This window comes from Pyxicephalus adspersus, chromosome 6, assembly GCF_032062135.1.
Source record: "Pyxicephalus adspersus chromosome 6, UCB_Pads_2.0, whole genome shotgun sequence".
NCBI lineage: Eukaryota > Metazoa > Chordata > Amphibia > Anura > Pyxicephalidae > Pyxicephalus > Pyxicephalus adspersus.
The window spans coordinates 49,294,972-49,315,918 of NC_092863.1; the positions used below are offsets into that span (position 1 = coordinate 49,294,972).

Sequence of the window (20,947 nt, forward strand, 5' to 3'; positions counted from 1 at the left end):
GCAATAATGACCTGCCTGATCAAACAATTTTATTAATATTATTAACAATAAATGTTTTTGTAAACTCGGGTTTAACGTTTTGTTAAACTAGGCAGTGGGGTTCCCAAAAACTGCACTAACTATATAGGAACACACTTTTTCTGGTGGCTTCTATTTTGATGCCAATGGATAGAATATTAGAGGGTCTGTTTATAAATCTGACATTCGGAGAAACATTCACTGGTAAAGAATGCTCTAAATCTGTATGTCAGATTTACAGCTTTATCTATCTAGTGGTCCCATTTCACCACAACTACAGAGTATAGCCGCAAACCTGGGCTCAACGTAAAATGCATATTTAAGGCCACCCAAACCTTTGGTAATGGGACAACTACTCCCCGCTCCCCAGGTGCCCTGCACTCCTTTTCCAGCCTTATCTTTCCCACTCCCTTTAGCTTGTCCTAATCTGGTTGCCCACCGGTCACAGCACTCTGTTTGCAAAACAGCTGCATGACAATTGCGCTTCCCATATAGATACCAGAGCTTACATCCAAATGGTAAACACATAATTACACATCAATTACTGCCAGGATTCAATATTGACACAAGGTCCTAGGCTTCCTTCCATGGATAGATACAAGGGAAGGAATAGTCTATACCTTGTCATTGTAAGATAAAATGCTCATGAGCCGCCACAAGCTCCGATTGGGATTTGGTATTGTACTGGTCTTACTTTGTCTTAATCCCAATATTATGTATATTTTTCTGGCGATATCCTGTTGTTATCGGCCCTCCCTTTTCCAGTTTTTTATCTGATGTGCATGTCATGTATCCCTACGATTAATTCCTCTGTTCTACCCCCTACCCTATACCCTTCCACAAAGCTTTCTAAATAAATAAGGAATGTTTAAATAAAGAAACCTGCAATGCCAGTCTACAATGTCATTGTACTTTTTTGTAACACCACAACTTAAAGGCATCCCCTAAGAGGGTAATTTATAGCGTTTGCATTGAAACTGCATTATTGTAATTTCTATAAAGAAAACCCAAGAGTTGGATTTTAATGCCCTTAAAGTTGCATTAAAATGACCCTCTTCCCATTGAACGGTATGTTTAAAAAGAATAGTTGTTTGTTAAAGTTCACCCATGGCAATACCCAGATTCCCATAGCCCTATTTGACAACAGCTTACCTATTAGCCTTAAAAATTGCCAATAACAATTTAGTGTCAAGATTCATCTCCTATAGACATTTAACAAATCCTCTTCAACTGAACCAGGGCAGATCTATTGATTCCTGTTTGTAATATATACAATATGCACTTGGCAGAATTGTGTCATGGTACAGCTGACACATTAGAAATGAGGAGTAGCAATGGCCCTGAATTTCAGACCGATTGTTTTACAAAGGTCTCTAGTTAGTGATATCTCCTTCATGCATCTCTGTTTACATGACAGGTTCTCTCCAGGTAGAGCAGAGCCAATCACATATTTTTATGTAGTTGAGAGAAAAGCACAATGTCAGTGATGCTACGGCTGGTCTTATTTGCTGTGAAAACATACGCCTGCACTCCAGATAATGGCATCCAATGTGTTCTGTCGGATTGGAGCATACAGCTATCGAATTTGGCTTACTTCAATTAGTTCCACTTAGCACACTGTTCTTTCAGCTAATAGTAATGTAACTAGAAAGGTGTTCTCGTCTTGTAAAAAGGAATTGAAGTGGACTTCAATTATCATTTAGTCTTGATGGCAAGGTGATCAACATGAATGTTTTTTAGTTGCGGCAGTTGTGATGTGTTCAAGTAGAAATCACTATAGTGAAGAATCTAACAATCTTTTGGGCTTTGTCCTGGGATGAACCACAAGGTTAGCACTATTCAGTGTAAATAAAATACTCAATGCTGTATAATGAATAAAGGTACTTGTTGACATGAGAAGCCACCTGGCCATTTGTCCATGTTTTTGTTACCATTGGACAGTGATGCCTAAAGGTGGTTATCTAGAATGGCGTTTGAAAGTTTGTGAACCCTTTAAAAATTTCTATATTTTAAAGAAAACATAATCTTATTTTCAAACAAGTTCTAAAAGTAGATGGAGAAAATCTGATTAAACGAATTAAATAAAAATTATTGTATTTGGGTATGTATTCATTGAAAAAATGACCCACTAACTTACAGTATCTGCATGTGGCCAAGGTAAGTGAATTCTTTATATCATATAATTTGAAGGTGAAATCAGAACGTTTTCTATCAATAGGATGACAACCGGGTATGAATGAGTGACCCTTTTTATTTAAAGAACAGTAATCCAGCAAAGCCTGATCACACATACAACATATTTATGGATGTGTATCATGGCTCAAACAAAGGAGATGTCTGAGGATCTCAGAAAAAGAGTTGCCAATACTAAAAAAACCTGGAAAAGATTACAAGACCCTCTCTAAAAACCGGTTATATTCCACCAATCAACAGTCAGACAGATTGGACCTGATTTAAAGCTCTCCAAGGCTGGAGAATTTAGACTAACATAGGAGAATCTAGGTGATCCAGCAAACCTGGAATGGATCTGGATTGAAAACATTTGCCAAGTAATAACAAATGATTTTAGAAAATGCATTCCAGGTTTGCTAGGAAATCCAGGTTCCCCCATGATAGTCTATCTTCTCAAGTCTTAGAGAGCTTTAATAAATCAGACACATTGTGTACAAATAGAGAAAATTCAAGACCATTGGTACCCTACCCAGAAGTGGTCGACCATCAAAGTTAACTTCAACTGTAATGTGTGTAATAGTCTGAAAGGTTGCAAAGTTCATTTCTAAGCAACAGAAGCCCTGTTTCACATTGGAGAATGTTGATGTTTATGAGTCCACCATCAGGTGAACACTGAAAAGCAATGGTGTGTGGCAGAGTAGCAAGGTGAAACCCAACACTTCAACATACACAGGGAACAAAAAAACTGGAGCTTATGACTTTTAAAAGTGAAATTTTTTAAATATTTACAATAATAAAAAGAATTCAAAACATTACGTTCCACAAAGTACAGACTCTAAACAAAAATGACAATAACTTTGACCAAAAACCACTTTCCTTTTCCAATATTCTTACTCTGCAATACAATATAAGCCTGGGATATTTGCAGACTGGTTTAGTGCTGCTTTATGAAAGCTTTTTGCAATAACGATAATCTCTGAAAATCACTGCACATTCTCAACACATTTCCTGCAGTTCCATACTTGAATTATGAATCATTGGGAGATATTAGGAAAAAAAGAATCACAACACTAGAAAAATACTTATGAAAAATGTACATTTTATTACACCGGCAATGTGCTATGCATCACTCACTATGGTTCTACAGCACGTACAAATGTTTTATAATCTATGTACATTTTGAACACAGTATGGTTCAAGAAAACAAAAACTTTACCTTTTCACTGTCAGAAGACCTAGAAGATAATGCAGATGGATCCAGCAGTGAAAGGGTGGTCATAGTATTTTAAATTATACATATATAGAGATATATAAAAACAACAACAACAAAAACAAGTTCATCTCAGCAACAACAAAAAAATGTCAACATATAACACATTCATGCACGCACAAGTAAAATGTGTAAAACAGGAAAGTAGGAGGGATCCTCTTCTAAGATAGACAGCCAGTGTCATTCAAGTTATTCCTCAGTTCTGCGGACAGAACTACATTTTAAACTAATCTCTTTTTTCTGGTAGGAAGGAATTCCTATAAAGTGGCACAGTAAACTTGGGAAATGCGTAGGTGCTTAGCATATTGTAAAAAACAAAACATAAACTCAATTATTATCAACCGCAGCAAAGTAAGCAATGAGGTTTTCAAAAGCAACAAAATGTTGATGTGAAACACAAGTAAAGCGTTATATTAAAATCAAACTAACTTAACAAATACAGACTACTTCCTAATCATTAAATATGTGCAAACATAAGACTCTGGTATACAGCTTACTTTGTAAACCATGGACAGGGAATTTTCTGCAGGGTAGCAAATTGCACAGAAAACAATTTGTTTTTAGTATTACATTCAGAAAAGAAAAAGCTTAAAGCTGCTTTTCATAGATAAAACACACAGTGCTTAAGGCTTTATGGATGTTGTTGAATTGTAGGAAGACAATGGGTGTGAAATCCCCCACTACACAGGTTTAATTTTGGTTATGACAACAGAGATATAAACAGAATATATTTTATGTCTTTCAGCTTTGTACCATCTCATTAATTCTGACTAGCGAATAGAAAGCAGCTTCTTCTATAGTAGGATCAGATATTTCCAAAAGTGCACAACTTATAAAACAAAACACACATGTACACAGGTAATACCTGTGCAAGCAAATCTTCAAACAAACTAAAAGGATAAAATAGATTAAAAAAGTGCAAAATGTAAAAATAAAAATATAACAATCAGCTGTGCATTTACAGCAACTTACTGAATTTATAGAGCAGCTAAATTTTGTATATATTGTACTATTATACCAGCAGAAAAAAAAACTGGAAAGCACTTCCCACTAAACAATAGACCCGTCCTCAGCACAAATATATTTAGCCTCTTGCAGCATCATTCCAAATGTGTAAAACTACAAGAGAAGCTTACATTGGACTAATGGAGGGGCTGAAATGGAGAACATTTTGGTTCATGTCTCTTATCATCTCTGCTGAATGGATCAGCCAATATAAACACTCCTCCTCTTCAGCAGCTCATAGGTCAGCATTGTTAGATCTTTAGACAAGGAACGTGAAGCAGCATTTTCTCTGAGTTTTTTTTTCCATATTTTTCAAGACCATTAAAGCAAACCATAGTAAAAACATTTTCATAGTATTAGATAGGGCAGAGAAGGGTTAGAACTTTAAATATATCAACATTTCTAGAGATCTCCAGAACTGGGTAATGGGAAAATCTTCCAATAGGGGCAACACATGTTTTAGTGCAAATGAGGACAATATGGGGGTTGTTATGTTTCCTGTTCTGCCTCCGAAACATAAGAATAAGAGTAAATCTCACCTCTGGGGGCAAAAACAGTACTAAAAACTCCTGGGAGGTTCTAAACCTTTCCCACTATCAAAAATTAGAATCAAATGTTCTGTTGGGAGTTCCACTTTAACCTTCCTGGCAGTCTGAATAATAAATATTTTTAAATGTAAAAAAGGTACATTTAAAAATACTTACTATTTTACATTTCCCGCCCTCCAGCCACACGCTCGTACTGCCCGGCCGGCATCTGCTTCCCCTGGCCTAGCATCCCCACCATTCACACACTAGGGATGCAGATGCCAGCCCCCACATCTGTGTAGCCTGGCGATGGGAATGTGGGGACCAGGTAAGACTTGAAACTCCCTGGTAATTCCACCCCTCAGGGTTACTGCTTTTGGTATAGATAATTCACCCTGAGCCATACTTGGCATTATTGCTAGGGAAGTTAACAGTGCCATGTTACTATTTCTGTACAGGTCCACCTAAAGCAATTCTTGCTAAATATGAATTTAATTGCCACTTCTGACCTCCACATGTAGTACCAGAGAGCTGTCAACATTAACACTGATATACCTATCCTATCGTAGATGTATGATTTACAGAAGAGTAAACACATATGTGACTCAGTATAATGAAATGATGTACCACAACTTCTTATTTTACCTTCTGGTGGCAGGAGAAAGCATAGACACAGCTTCTTCCCCAAGTTTCCAACTATCAGACAAACAAAAAGCTATAGTTTGCTTGATCAGTGAAAATAAGGAAAGCATGTAAAGCAAGACATTATGACAGTAGAGATCATTGTTTCATATTACATTACACTGCAGGACTGACTCACACAGCAGGCCTGTTCCTGCCCCCTTCTCCTCTTTACTAACTAGTTATGCTGCCCATACACGGACCAACACACCTTTCAGTCAAGCAGTCCACAGATCAGGATCAGATGATTTTCAGTGATCATACAAGTATCTGAGTTTTTTGTTTTTCTTTTTGAGATCTGTTTCTGTTCCTATGGCTAAATCCTGAAACGTGCACATTCATATATCTTTAATATCGCTGTGCACTGACAGCGCCCCCTCCCCTATCTACTGAAACCTATTGATAAGCTTGGTAGAGCTGTGATTGAGTCCAAATACAAGATGTTCCTAAAGTGAGCAGAAAGCTAAAGCTACGTACACACGTCAAATTTTTCTCGCCCGATAATCGGCATCGGCCAGATATCTGGCGAGAATCTGGCATGTGTACAGCCCATGTCGTTCATCGTCCGTGGATCCGTCCTGGCGGATCCACAAACGATGAACAACGAGCAATCCCAATGCAAGGGAAGTGGGGAGAGCGGGCAGCAGGGTGTTGCTCTGTCGCTCTCCCCCTCCCCCCTCCATACAGCAATATGTACAGCACTTGTTCATGCATCTTGCGGTTCTTATCGTTGGAAAGGATGGTGAAAGATTGCACGTGTGTATGCGTGTGTATGGAGTGAAAGAACCACTTGAAATGACCACACTGCACAAGAAATGCTTTGTGATGCAATGTAAACATGCACTCAGAATAAAGAAGTAGGAGATAAACCTTCCATGTTATTACTCTGTTCCACTTTGTGTACCTTCCCTTTTTAAGTTCTAAAGCAAAATATCCAAACACGAAACTAAAACAATACAAAAAACATTTTCAAATGACAAACCTTGATAACTAAAAGTCTAAGCTTTAAATTCTTCACAGATGCCTCTGTGCAAAATGTACAAATGAGACGGAAATCCACAAAGAGGACAATAAGATTAACAATGGCACTGAATTTTCATTCCATGTAAGTAACATCTCTTCCAAATAAAGCAATGTCTGTGGGACCTTCATATCCCTTTCTTCATATCCCTTTTCTTCACATTTACAAAACAATTTTAATTTCTTTCAGACGGATGAAAAATTTAAGGAGACATAACAGTCAAAACATATAAGTGAGTCCTTAATTAGTGATACAGATTTTAGAGAAGTTTCCTAAATTTCTCCACTTCTCACATGTACTCTCAGCTGGGCTTTGTAGGAGCCTTAATCCGGACGGTAGAAGCTCTGACTTGAAGCTTTGCTTGCTGGTTTTGGCCATCTGCTGCCCCTATGGGCGCTGGGCTCTGATTGGATGGGGCTTGGAGCTGTGGTGAAGCTGCTGCTGCCACAACCTGCTGCTGCTGCTGTTGGAGGAGTTTTTGCTGAACCACCTGGGCTGCAGTCGATCCAGCTGGCAAAACCTGAACCTGCTGTTGGCCTGCTGCTGACGCTTGAGTCAGAGTTACAGTTTGAGGTTGAACCTGTAGTAGATGGCATGCAATTAGTTTTTTGGACTTCTGTTTGGTGACATGGATATTAATATAGAGAAACAAAAATAACATAATTGGTTCAATAGGTACTAAAAGTTTTCTGTAGTTTGTTCATTCCTATTTAAATAAAAAAAAAACATATTATGGACTTTTAGGGCACTTTTCCTTAATGGATGTCAGCCAATATATTCATAAAATCACACGTTATTCATACACATAAGAATGAGACTGTTATGCACATCTTATGTGTCCTATAATGTTGGTATATGTAACTTTTAATGTACAAATACATTGTGATTTTATGAATATATCCAGGAAAGGTGCCCTAAAAGTTCATAATAATATTTATTTTTTATTTCTAACACTGGATGTGGCACCATCCAGCCACGGGTCCCAAATTGTTTGTAAGCCACTTTAATTAAAATATTTTTGTTTGCTATATTCTGGCAGTTACTAAATTACTAATCTGGTCACTAGCATCCTGCATGTGGAGGAGTGTAAGTGCACGTGGCATGTAGCATCTCATTTACCTTCCTACCTATCCTAATTTACACTTGTTAAATTGAGTTATTGTGTCAGATTTCCTCTCTGCAATGTATCAACTGACCTGCTGTGAAGCTGGAACCATCTGTTGAATATTTGCCACTGCTGCCTGCTGTTGGACCACTTGAGGAAGCTTTGCAACCTTGGAAGAAAAAATAAGAGCGAAACATATTATCACCAACTTAAACTGTTATTGTGACAATGCTACAATACCACTATCCAATAAAAACAAAATCACACATTCCTCAGATGCTGTTTTTCACAGCCAATGTTTTAGCTCAAACCATGTTACTTTAATGCATGTAGGTTTCACTACATCATGGAAATATCATCCAAAAAAAGCACTGTATACATCTAGCCTATAGGTTTGTACCACACACTGCTGTCTATAGCTACTAAAAGTGGTCCTGAGCTTTTTTCCCCATGCACCTGTGTTCTGTTCAACCCTGCTACTCCCCTGAAAGGGTAAAGGAAGCTTGAGTCTTCTCCACAAGAAAAGTCTAACGCCCTATGTAGGTATTACCTTGAATATAACATTTGCAATAAGCTTCCTTTCTTTGCACATGGTGGTCAAATAAAGTGGAGGGAAAACAAAACAAAAGGTAAGCATTTAAAATCACAAAGAAAATTGCAAACAACACAGCAATTAGTCACAGGAGTGCACCCCTGCCTAAAATATAGGAAAGCAGATTTCAAAGGTCTTGTTCTGTGGATTAATAAATAAATTGTATAAAGTGCCTTCCACTTTCACTATTTCAGATAACTCAGATAACTCATGCTTCTCCTAAATTATATTAGTGAGTAAGTAACTGAACACAACACAGGTCCCTTGTTGTCTATGGTGAAATGAAGGCAAGCAGTTACCTGTACCTGAATCTGTGCCTGCACTTGCTGTGCTCCTGGGGACTTCTGAGCCTGAGTAATCGGAGTGGTCAGGAACTGGGTTTTGATGCCTGGCTGAGTCGTATATGTCAGCTTTTGCTGCTGAGCCGTTGTTTGCTGCTGCTGTTGTTGTTGCTGAGCCTGGACGGTAACTTGCTGGGCTGTTATCTGCTATAAAGCACAATCATTTTTGTCATGCTATAATAATGATAGTAAATAATTCTGACATATGATTATATTTCATAGATTTATTACAGCTACCTCTATACTCTGCACACCATTAGCAATCAAATTACCAAAAGTTGGTAAAGTTAAGATAACTACTAGTGTAACTACAGCCATAACAGCCTAGTTGCACATATTCAAAGCTGGATCACAATAATGATTTTTGTAGAAAGCCATAGTATTTTTCAAGGAATTAACATTTCTGTAAAAATAATTTTATTATTCTACAACACATCAGATTTTTTTTAAGATGCAGAAGCCATTGCTATTTACAATCATTCCTCAGTAATAAATAATCCAGGTACACGAGGAAACCATAAGATCCACTTTGGAAATATTTTTCAGATGAAATACAATAATGCAGTAATTTATGTTAAAAACATTGGAATAGCCATATTTAGTCATTGAAAAAAGGGCTACATTTGACCTTGAGAAAAACAAAATACTTCTAAAGGACAAGAATCAGTAAAATTCAGCTAGGTAAGTAACCTGGATATAAGGATTAGAAGATATTCATGTCTGATATTCTTAAGTTGTTTAGATAGCATGCATATTTCTCTTGTAATATCCATATATTTAAACCAGGGTCACATATATATTTATTAAAGGACTGACAAGTGTAGAAAATCATTACCTTCTGTTGCTGAACAGCAGCCTGTGCAGGAGCTGCCCCGGACTGTAGAGCTTTTTGCTGCTGCTGTTGTTGCTGCTTTAGTTTTAGAAGTTGCTGTACATTTAAAGGCTGAGCAACTACTGTTTGTCCACCTGCAGGAATTAAAATATCGCTGAATAAATACATATTATTTGAAAAGTACCTCTCATTAAGTTCGCTTGTTTTAAATATACATTGAACTAGTTTTTAAAGTGCCATCGTCTTCTGTAATATTTCTCTTTAACTGTGCTAAGAATATTGGAACACAGGCTCATTAAACAATAGTTTCACCTGACCCACAATCAACAACTGCTATGCTAGCAAACAGAAAACATGGTCTACTTAGGTAAAGAGCAAATATAGCTGCCCAAATTTATGTGTATTATTACAAACCATCCATACAGTAATAATTTCTTGAAAACATACTTCAGCTAAAATTATATATTTTTATAGAGGATAAGAACAAATTCAGGAAAGTTTTTATCGCTTAAAGAAGAAACAAAGGGTCCCTTCTCACAGGAATGGGCTTACCATTGGAGAGATTTTCTATCTATTCCCTTTCAACTATTCCCAAATTACTGAAATTACTGGTGAATGACTAAATGTACTCTTCTAATTTTACAATGCTTTATTTTAAACATCAATCAGAATAGAAACATTCATAGGAAAAACCAGCAAGGAAACTTATACCTGCATATACTGTCAACTGGAACATTTACAAGGAATTACCTGCAGCTTTCTGGGGCTGACCAATTGCAACACTAATTCCTGCTACAGTGACAGGGAGAGTGGTTACTCCTGTAGATGACACAACAGCAGATACCACTGGAGGCTTAGCTAGGGCCACTTGTGCAGTTTGTCCTGGTTGAGCTTGGATTTGCCCTTGAGCTTGAAGCTGTAAAAGGAAAGCAGTTAGAACACAAAGTGTAATGCAAAAATATGTTTTACTTCATTTATGACATGTTAGTTGCCAGTAATTACATTTCTTTCATATTGACAGTCAATGTAGTTACAGTATGAATTAGTTGTAACCCTGCCATATATTTTAAACTTCTAAAAGTCAAGCCTGACAACTGGTACAACAAGGTGTCTGTTGTTAACTCTATTAGCCAGAAAACTTTTTATTAAGCACCTCTCTCATTTAACTAAAATTAGTCACCGTGTTCTAATTTTTGAGTTTATGCCCTGTTCAACTGCCCGCATGCTGTTCAACAATAGTACCCTAATTTGAACTTCCCTGGATTTAAAGAGTTCTAACATAACTGTGCTGAAGTTTAGAAAACATATGTGAAGCCTATAAGTAGTGGCATGTATTTTGCAAGCCCCTTTGAAGCCCCTTGGATTTTAGGCCCATGCTACACATGAGTCTGGGAGATAAAACATAGCAGGAGAGATTGCAGGAGCTTTAAGTTGAACTATACTTCCACAACTAAAAACTGCAAGCAGGCAGCATTTGTTTTGTAAAATGGATAGGTCCCAGACACTTTGAAGGCAGCACCGTTCTGACTATACAAATGTTGTATGCCACTAGAGTGTTATTGACTTGTGCTCTTTTTGGGAAGGAAGCTGTCACGTATACTTACAAGTCTTGCCACCTGTAGATTTGCAACAGTGGTCCCTGTGATTACAGCACTACTTCTCTGTGTAGCAACTGCAGCAAGCTGCTGAGCCTGTTGCTGTGGTTGAGCTTGCTGTGGCTGCTGCTGGCTCTGCACTGGCTGTTGTCCTCCCTGCTGAGGCTGCTGTGGCTGTTGCTGCTGCTGAGATGCGGTTTGAGTTGTCTGTTGTGGAATCTGCATCTTCTGCTTCTGTAACTTCAGTAGCTGCTCCTGCATGTTAATCAAGGTAGATATTAGAAAACTAGTTGTATATTGCTTACTAAGACATGCAATATTCTGACTAACCTACCTGGGACAGTTTACCAACAGCTTTGATCTGTCCAGGGGACTGTGCCTGAGCTTGGATTTGTGGAACCTGAACTTGGGCACCTTGCTGTTGCCGAAGAAGCTGGAACTGAGCTGAGGCAATGGCTTTACCGGCCAACTGAACTCCAGCAGTTGTGGCTGATAAAACAAATATAAATGTATGACTGCAAAGATTATAGAAAAAAATAGAACAATAGAAGGGATAGGATAGGGATTCACAATGAAACCTTAGGGAAGGGGATGATTACAAAGCAGCTTCATACCTGTTGTCACCTGTGTAACCACTGAACGAGCCTGTGTTTGTACCGGTGTAATACTGCTGCACACCACAGTTCCACCAGTCACTGGCGTCACCGCTCGAACGCCCTGATTTGTTGCTATAGTGACCATCTCAGCAGGTGTGGCAGAGGTGGCCACAGCTCTTTGCGGTGTATGGACAACCTGTGGAGTTGCTCCAGGAGCCTAACGGGGAAATGGATGGTAATTAGCCCAAAATCAATCCTTAACTATAGAAAACTGTCAATAAGACATTCATTTTTAAGCACACAAGTTCAATTTGCCTGTTCCAAAACAGCAAGGACTTACAATCATTGCAGCTTTTCCTGAACAAAACAAACATCACGGCAATGTTATATTGTGGTGACAATGACAATGTCTGAAGAATATGTATTTCAACTAACATCCAGATAGAAGGCTATGTACATAATTTTAATTCAGTTCATATCTTTATTTACTTACAGCAAGTGCCCCAGGTATAACAGGAGATGCCAGCCTCTTATTGATGGGCTGGAATGTGGCAGAAGGTACACCCGCAACTGTGTTAACAATAACGTTTCCACTCACAGCAGCTGTAAATATGATATTGTGTGTTAGTCTAATATAAATATATTTGTAATAATACAGCTAGATGTAAAACACAATTTTAATAAAGTTATATTTATTAAACCATATGACATTTAAATTGGTAAATACCATGACAACTCTTTAGTGAAAATTTTTAGCGCACAGCAACCAATCACATTCTGTGCTCATGTGAATGCTAAAACGTTACAGACTGTTGTTCAGTTTTCATATAACAATAGTAGTAAAAAAAAAATTGAAGAAAGGGAAACAATATGCCAGGCCACTGCTAAATTTCAGTAAAAGCAATGCTCACATCTAAATTCAAACAAAAATGTATATTACACCAAAATTGCAAAATGAACAGACATTTAAAAAAATGGTATTCTGTTCTAAAGTCTTCTGTAGCATTGCCTCAGTAAATGTATAACGAAGACAGGGCAGGCAGGTAGAGAGAAGTCTTGCTAATAAAGGACATTTCTAACAATAGGCTCTGATTGCTACAAGATTATTAATTTTCTGAGGGAAGAAAGCATGCTTCACTAATCAAGGAGAATAAAAATCTTTCCAAACTCTGTTGTAGATAGAGCAGTTGCCTATGGAATTTAGCAATAGCAGGGAGAGCATAACCTTTCAAAATAAAGACTGGAAACTGGTTGCCATGCAAACAGCCCCAGTGTTATTTTGGTTTTTGTAAATGAACTGGTGAGTTTTTAACCACTAATGAAAAGTATAGAAATGTGCATTGTGAAATGCAAGTGTCATTATTTCTACTGAATTCCAATGAATTAATTTTAGCAAGGGTTCCTGAAAACTAAAAATTATGTCAAGGGTTCCTCTAGGGTAGAATAAAGACAGCTCTACAGATAATTATACAGAGTGTACTGGGCAATGCCTTGAACCATCAGTGTTCTAAGCTCACCCTATCAGAACAAACATTCTTTTTATCCCACACCATATATTCTGAGCCAATATACTGTAAAATGCTCCTTACCAGCTTGTATGCTTGCTCCTGTTACTGCAGTCTTGATAGTCCCAGCCTAAAAAACGCAGATAATCCATTTAGAATAATAGAACACATTTAAAAACATTTGAAATTGTTTATAAGTGATAGAAAGGTAAATACTAAATTTAAAAAGCAGTGAATGTGAAATTTACCCAATATATACTGCAGGTAGATCTACCTGGTGAATGTTCTTTAACATACAGGAAGTGACTGACTACCTGTAAACATTTGGTGAATGTGGAAAAGTAAATCTATCCCTAACTTAATGTAAAAGAAAATTCCTAAGAAAAAAAAAAAAAAAAAAAACTAGTGCTGTATGGAGGAAAATGCTGTCATGTTACTCCACTGACCTCTTACATTTCAGCATTCAGTGACACAGTGGGAATTTACCATGACTGAGCAAAATGAGGAGCATTACACATAAATCAAAGAAAAAAAATGTATGCAGGACAAGTGTTGCATGGGAGATAAATTCTCTTTAAACCTACAGGATTCTTTAAACCTACACACTAAAATAAAGTTTTCTTATCTGCTTCTAAATGTTTAACACAGCTCTCATATGCGAAGTAACTAAAATGCTTCTGTACAACAGTACTCAGTGTAAATGACTTTGTTCAAAGAGGGGCTTGTGTGCACACAAGTAGCATGGCAAGGCAATAAAAGACAAATAAAATGTGATTAGTTGCTGTGTGTTAATCTTAGTTATCCAAACAGTGTTTGTATTTCCGTACATATATATATATATGTGTGTATATATATATATATATATATATATATATATATATATATATATATAGTCACAAAAACATACCAGGACTGCAGTGGTTGGTACACTGGTGCCAACTGGACTGGCGACTACAGTTTGTGGCTGCTGAACAACCTGTGGTTGAACCACTTGTTGCTGAGGCTGTGACTGGGCAGGCTGAACAGATGGAGCTGATGGTTGTTGGCCATTCTGAAGTGGTTGTTGCGGAGTCTGCGGACCAGCCTGCTGTTGTGCCCTATGATGCTGTTCAGCGATTGCCTAAAATATACAAAATTAGCATTCCTGCTTCTGTGTGCATTACAATTCAATACAAAACGCTGGTATTTAGGGACATAGTCCACACAAAACTGGTATTTAACTTTTGGGACATCAGTGGGGATGAATTATCCAATGTCTGTTTTTTATGAAAACTCCACTGGGGACAAGTCACTGGATAACGCAAGCAAAGGACAACTCTAACTTTAATTTTTAGAAGGAACGGACGTTATCGACAGGTACACATATAAGTAGTAAGACAATATATACCAATATTTAAACAAATAGTTTATCTATTTTAAACATGACACCTCATCAGCATCAGCCCGTGTAAAAATGAATCAGCATGCAGTATACCTTCTTTTCTTTGGCAATCCGCTCAGCTCGGAGAGAAGCCACTTGGATTGGTGGCAGAGGTTTATCATAATTTATTCCACTGAAGACAAAAACAATTTTAACAATGTCAAAAGTTAAAAACATTATGACAAAGTTATTTTTAAATGTTAGAAAATATATTTTATATAGAGTGCATTAGGTATCATCTGGTCAAATTTTTACCTAATATTACAATTGAAGAGACTTTGGATATCTTATGTATTTTGGGGTTTAAAATCTATTAAAAATCTGCATTCTTTTAAAATTCAGATCTAGTTATATATAAAAAAAGTGTACCTTAGTTTACATTTTAAAATATTATACGTACAATCTTGTTTGCTCTAATTTTCATATATAATTTAAAATACACATTGTACTTCAAAATTCTATCCAAGTTGAAATGTTGAAAGGATGTTCAAAAAGCAGCGTTCACACAGTGAGTGCCACCTAGGGAGAAAAAATGTATTTGTTCAAATTACCTTTCTGCTAGAACAGAAGCATGTTTTGGGTTCTTCTGAAATGGATTCATCCCCAATCTGAAAAACACAAAAAAGAGAAAATGGGTTTGGAGAATTACAAGCTTTATTTTCAGTTTAATGGAGGAAGTTAATTTTTATCTAGGAAAGTTTTCATGTAGATCAAAGAAAAGCTCGAAGTAGTTACATTCAATTGGGCTTTTCATGTGATGTGGATGATAAATAGTCTTCAATATCATAACACAAGTCCAGCTAAATATCACCAACTACTAATTATGATTTTCATTAAAAAGCATTTGTACAACATGGCTTCTGGCTAAACACAATTCTTGAACTGTAACTTTACCATTAGCTTTTTTGTGGTACCGCTGCCTGCAAATCTGCAGTATAGTTTACAGTCCCTTAAGCAATGGGGAGGTAGGTGAGACTTGCCTCTCCATAGACTGGCCTGCTGATATGGGAGGAAGTTGTGGATACCAGCAGACGCTCCTGGGAAGACAGGAGGCTGTAGAATGGAGTGAGGAGGCATGGAATTGCATCAGGGCAACAGGACGACACAGAGTAAGTTTGCCAGAATGTGCCAATGTCCTGTGCATAGGTGCACATATTGGAAGTGCTCTCCCTCCTCTAGTTCATTTTAAGACATTCACCAAGCACAATAATACAAAACATTACCTTGAATGTGTAGGAATTAAATACTTACAGTGGCTTAATTGGTGGACTTCTTTTTCCCGCTGTCATTTTCATCAGCTCAAAGCGGTTGGTGTACAGCTGAGTGTGTGTCACACCTTCATCCTGAGCATAAATCTGACTGGTCCGAAGTGGTCGACTGTTCTTTGTCTGAAGTTGAAAAGATAAACTAATAAACACCATGTATGATATTTTATGCAAAATTATTTTTCTATAAATTGTTACTTTTTAGGTCAATCAAAACAAAAGCAAAAAAGATTAAACACATTTTCATGCATCTATAATGGAAACGGTCTTCCTTTACCATTGGTTCTCCATTCTTTTCTTTCTCCACAGTAAATACATTAAAGAACGGGACTACACCCTTTCTGGTTTAACTTTGAGTTTCTGGGTTCCTTAGGGTTGCCATACGTTGTTTTACAATTTCTATATCTTATTTTTGCTGAATTATTCCTATTTTTCCCATGAAAAGGCTCACCTATTTGACCAGGCTTAATATCATATATAGTTTCCCATAAAAGCCATTAAACAAAGAATTGCCCAGAGTCAGAGAAGGACTTGGATTTTCAAAACATGAATCTGGATTTCATATGGTTAATGCTAAAACCTATAAAATGATAAAACCTACATGAGTAAATTTTTTTTTCTTTTGCTGGCAACACCAGAGTTGAATCTAGCAACCCTTTTAATCTTTTGAAAGATGACCCTTATAGCTGTTACCACTGAACTATTCAGAGTCTGAAATGTACCATACTGCATCTATCTGTACACTACATGACCCTTTAGTGCTGTCCACTCACCTACGCCATCAGCCCTGATGCATGTAACATGATGTTACTAATATCAAATCTGCTCTATCCCCATTTCCTAATTCACGAGAATTAAATATGCAGAAGTGTATATGAAATTATAACATTTTTATTTCATTTGAACAGATTGTTCAAAAAATATATTACTATATTACTGCTCAATAAAATGAATCAAGCTAAAGTTCTCTGATTTGATGCAATCTTACAAAAATATAAAAGTGCCTGAAATAAATGCGGTAAATTTGCTTATGGTGTTATTAGAATAGTTGTTCATAAAAGTAAAAATATGTCCTTGGTTCAAAAAGTTAACAACAAACCTTGTAAATACTCTTTGTTTTCTTCTTCGGGTTAGCTTCAAACATGATCTTCATGATATAAAAACATGATATAAAAAAATCAGTAGTTAATTTTACTAGAAAATGTGACCACAAAACAGGTAAAGTTAGGGATATAATAAACAAACATTAAAAAAGCTAACCAAGACACAAAGCCCTGAATGTGACAGTTCCAAACATTCACTGCAGATGAATTAAACATTCTAATTCAAAACGAACGCACCAGAAACCACCCACTACTAACACTGATGAATATCACATTCACTGCTTCAGAAATATACGTGTAAGTTTGTAACAAGAAAACATACTCATGTTTTTATGACATCATGTATGAGCCAGAGAATGACATGATAAAAAAAGGTTAAAACTTGTCATACTTTTTCATATTTATTGTATTTCATATGTATTGTTATTGTTAGACTGTATTATTACAAATGTGTCTCTCGATTCAGGTGTAATCTTTAAAACTGAGTGTAGTGTAGGAAAATGTGGGATGCAGTGATGAGCACAGCAAGGTATTTAGTTTCAAGAATGTAAGGTACTGAGTGGGGAAAAGGGTTTATTGTGGTAGGCAAGCTATAGTGGTGGAGGGAAAGTTGAGGCAGTGTCAGTGCAAAACAAGGAGGAGGGGGTAATTTAATTAAAACTATAGAACATGATAATTAAAATGTGACTAAAATTTCCTGTTCATTCTGGAAGTTTTTACCATGTAAAGCTACATTATACCTGTATGAAAGAAACAGGCCATAGGAAAGATAGCAGCTTTACCCAATGCCCCTCGCTTTGATCAGAGGAAAATTTCTAATCAAAATTTCCAGGACTAAAATCTGACATTTTCTGGGTTTTTGTAGTTTTACGGATCCCCACCCACTAGGTTGCATTTATAGAATGGGACTGTATAATAACAAAACTTGAATCTGAGGCCAAAGCCTAGAATTCTCAAGCACCGATTATTAAATGAAGGGAGAACAATGGATCTGCTGGGATGGTGGTCACCAAAATGTCACTTTGACAATGAGCCATTAAACCAGGGGTCGGCAAAGTTTTTATGGCCACTAGGCCATTTATGGGGTGAGCGGGAGCACACTAGGCCGGACCCGCCCTAATGGCTCCACCCACCACCAGGGAACACCCTCTGAAGTGAAATTCCTCTCGTACGTATGCATTGAGGAGGAGAGGGATTTACCTTCAGGGATCTTTCCCTATTTACCGCAGCGGCGGAATATCGACGCTGGCCGTGGTAAATAGGGGAGCAACAGCAATGAGGCGGCACTGGAGCTCCGGCAGTACCTAACGCCCCCTGGCCGATCCGGCCAGCATTAGGACCCCTGCATTAGACGATAAATAAAATTATTTTACCCTTTCTTCTTTAGTTTTAGAGTCAAACATAGTTCCTTTATGACAGAAATTTTTCAAATCAATCAAATGAAACATCATCTAACAAGAAATATCATCATCATCATCATCATCATCAAGCAACAGTTTCACACCTTCCCTTCTTCCCTTGGAATTATAACATTTTCATATCGGCTGCGACACTGCTTAGAGGAGCGATAGATTCGGCTGCATGAATTCACCACATCGCTGACCAAATCCCAGTTTGGAGTGTGAGCTGGGGACACCACAGTGAGATTTAATGGTAACTCCAGGAGATGTTTAACTGCCTGAAAAAGTAAAGAGGCAAATTCTGTCAAAGTAGGTTTTAATATTCTATATTATTCGGCGTCATTTCAAAAGTAAAAGCCAGAAAAATCACTTTGTGCTTTGTCAGTTTCTCTGTGCCTGGATTACAGTTTTAGGCACACAAATAAAGTGTTGTCTGATTAATAAAGTTGCAAGTAACTTCTTTTCTAGAGCCCACTGGGAGTTTAGCTTCTGATAAAACATTTCAGATTTTAGACAATTATGATATATCTACTAATCAGTCATGAAATATTGGGTTTCTGCTAATACATTTATAACGGCCATTGTTTTCTATACTTATTATCTCTATCACTGCATACTTTGGTTAAAGATATTTTAGATATAGAAAAGGGTGATAAGATGATTGTTAAGATTTTAGTATACAGAGTCGCTAAAAACAAGAGTACTTGCTTTGTTGAAAGAGTGCTACAATTCTTTTATGCAAATATGGATTATATCTAAGATGATTTTTGTTGATCCCCTTAAAATGCTAATTAATGCTGAAGTTAGACTGAGGATTTTTTTGTGTAGCAAGATTGTTATTGGAGATTTTTTTTTTTATCAAAACGTTTATCAACCTTACAACTAAAGCCACGTATTTGATGATTGCTCTGTATGCATATTACAAATCTTACTAAGCAACCAAAAAAATCCTAATAAAAATGTGTCTTAGAATTGACATTCATATAATGTGCCCCCACCTGTAGCAGAGCCCAGTCTTCACTGATGAGCCACTCAGGATTATCAGGGCCAGATTCATTTGCTGGCTTCACCAAGGTTGGCAGAGGTTTGGCAAACTGGGCTTGCTGCTTGAGAAGGATATTTTTCTTCTGCTCCTTCCCCTCTCTCTTCACTTTCAGCATACCTGGGGTAGCTCTGTCAAACAGTGAGCGGGGAGGCACAACTGTTTCTCCATGTCTCTGTTTCTTTTTTCGCCCGGCAGCTAAATATAATAATAAAGAACAACATTTGCAAAAAGTCACAATTAACTGCTAACTGTCTGGATTTCCAAGTACTGTTAAAAGTGATCTATTCAAACTTATCAATACAACTATTACATTGCTCTCTTACTAATTCACACCTTGACTACAGTAGCACTGAGACTGGGAACTTTTCCCTTTTTACCAATCTCTTTTACTTTGCTACAGTATCAGTTGTACAAGATGCAAGTGGTGGGTCCTAGATGACAGATACATTTCCCCCTGCTTTAGACCATGGTCCCTCTGAAAAGAGGTTACCTCCCTCAAGTTTCTGACCTTAAAACATTCTTCCATATTCTAAGTGTGTAATGTATGAAGTTCAGGCAGTTTAAAGACCTAAACCAGCTACTCTAAACCAGGGTTCTTCAAGATGTTCCTAGGTGTTCCCTAAATGTCACCAACTGAGTTCCATGTAATTGTGCTTGAAACACTGCAAATCCAGTGCCATTTAATAGAGCTTGTGGCATCATATCAATATTTTTTTTGGTTGTCTGTAAAGGTAGTATTCTGACCACCACTAATAAAATTTCTGCCACTAAGTTCTAATTATTTACTATTAGCACCTAAAAAATATTTCAAGAATTCCTCAGGGGTAGAATGGTTGAAAAATGCTGACCTAAACAATCCAACTAAAGTGTCTAAGATAATAAGGATAGACCAGGAAAAAATATACAACTGCATAAACCCAACTGTGGTAATATTCAAGCTAAAGGATCAACTCCACATTTAGACAAAAAAAAAAAAGACTGTCATTGCATGCCTAAAAATAAAAAAAGCAGCATTGGCTGCAAGATATACCTTCTTCCTTAGATTGCAAATAAACAAAAGAAAAACTAATAAAGCCAGTAAAATGTTTTTTTTTACATGGTTAACTTTTAACAATAATTACCTGCTGGATCTGCCTTGTGTCTCTTGTGCTCCTTCCTCACATACACAGGAGGCAGCTTAGACTCTGGGATGGGATTGGTATCATACATAAGACACATAACCGAGTCTATGTAAATGTCATTTTCATCTTGTGGAGGTGTTGGTGGGGTCCAGATCTGGATAGAAACATAACAGTTTATAACAAGTTATATAGTTCTTGCAATTCATGTATTGCTAGTATATGCCTAAACGAATCTACATGAGAGCAAATATACTTACCGGCATCACTTCTGTTTGCCCATCTGGATTATCATAGATAAACTCCTGGTAGAATAATAAAAGAACACACATTGAT

General features: G+C 37.1%; 1 protein-coding gene across 2 annotated transcripts in view; it reads right to left on the reverse strand.

Moving 5' to 3' along the window:
• Nucleotides 1-3,269: 3,269 nt before the first annotated feature.
• The window catches only part of LOC140333801 (E1A-binding protein p400-like), a 75,938-nt gene continuing 58,260 nt past the window's right edge, over nucleotides 3,270-20,947 (reverse strand). Inside the window, exons 36-54 of one of the 2 annotated variants that reach the window (XM_072415711.1) lie at nucleotides 20,872-20,916; nucleotides 20,615-20,768; nucleotides 19,447-19,688; nucleotides 18,553-18,726; nucleotides 17,045-17,092; nucleotides 15,932-16,068; nucleotides 15,232-15,288; nucleotides 14,735-14,813; nucleotides 14,168-14,380; nucleotides 13,345-13,390; nucleotides 12,249-12,358; nucleotides 11,774-11,972; nucleotides 11,494-11,648; nucleotides 11,169-11,414; nucleotides 10,315-10,480; nucleotides 9,568-9,698; nucleotides 8,697-8,876; nucleotides 7,891-7,968; nucleotides 3,270-7,274 (exon numbers count right to left, since the gene is read on the reverse strand). In XM_072415711.1, coding sequence (XP_072271812.1) covers nucleotides 6,996-7,274; nucleotides 7,891-7,968; nucleotides 8,697-8,876; nucleotides 9,568-9,698; nucleotides 10,315-10,480; nucleotides 11,169-11,414; nucleotides 11,494-11,648; nucleotides 11,774-11,972; nucleotides 12,249-12,358; nucleotides 13,345-13,390; nucleotides 14,168-14,380; nucleotides 14,735-14,813; nucleotides 15,232-15,288; nucleotides 15,932-16,068; nucleotides 17,045-17,092; nucleotides 18,553-18,726; nucleotides 19,447-19,688; nucleotides 20,615-20,768; nucleotides 20,872-20,916 — 2,739 coding nt within the window. In that variant the 3' untranslated portion in view covers nucleotides 3,270-6,995. Of the gene's footprint in view, nucleotides 7,275-7,890; nucleotides 7,969-8,690; nucleotides 8,880-9,567; nucleotides 9,699-10,314; nucleotides 10,481-11,168; nucleotides 11,415-11,493; nucleotides 11,649-11,773; nucleotides 11,973-12,248; nucleotides 12,359-13,344; nucleotides 13,391-14,167; nucleotides 14,381-14,734; nucleotides 14,814-15,231; nucleotides 15,289-15,931; nucleotides 16,069-17,044; nucleotides 17,093-18,552; nucleotides 18,727-19,446; nucleotides 19,689-20,614; nucleotides 20,769-20,871; nucleotides 20,917-20,947 lie in introns of both variants that reach the window. The other variant, XM_072415710.1, reaches the window with a different exon arrangement.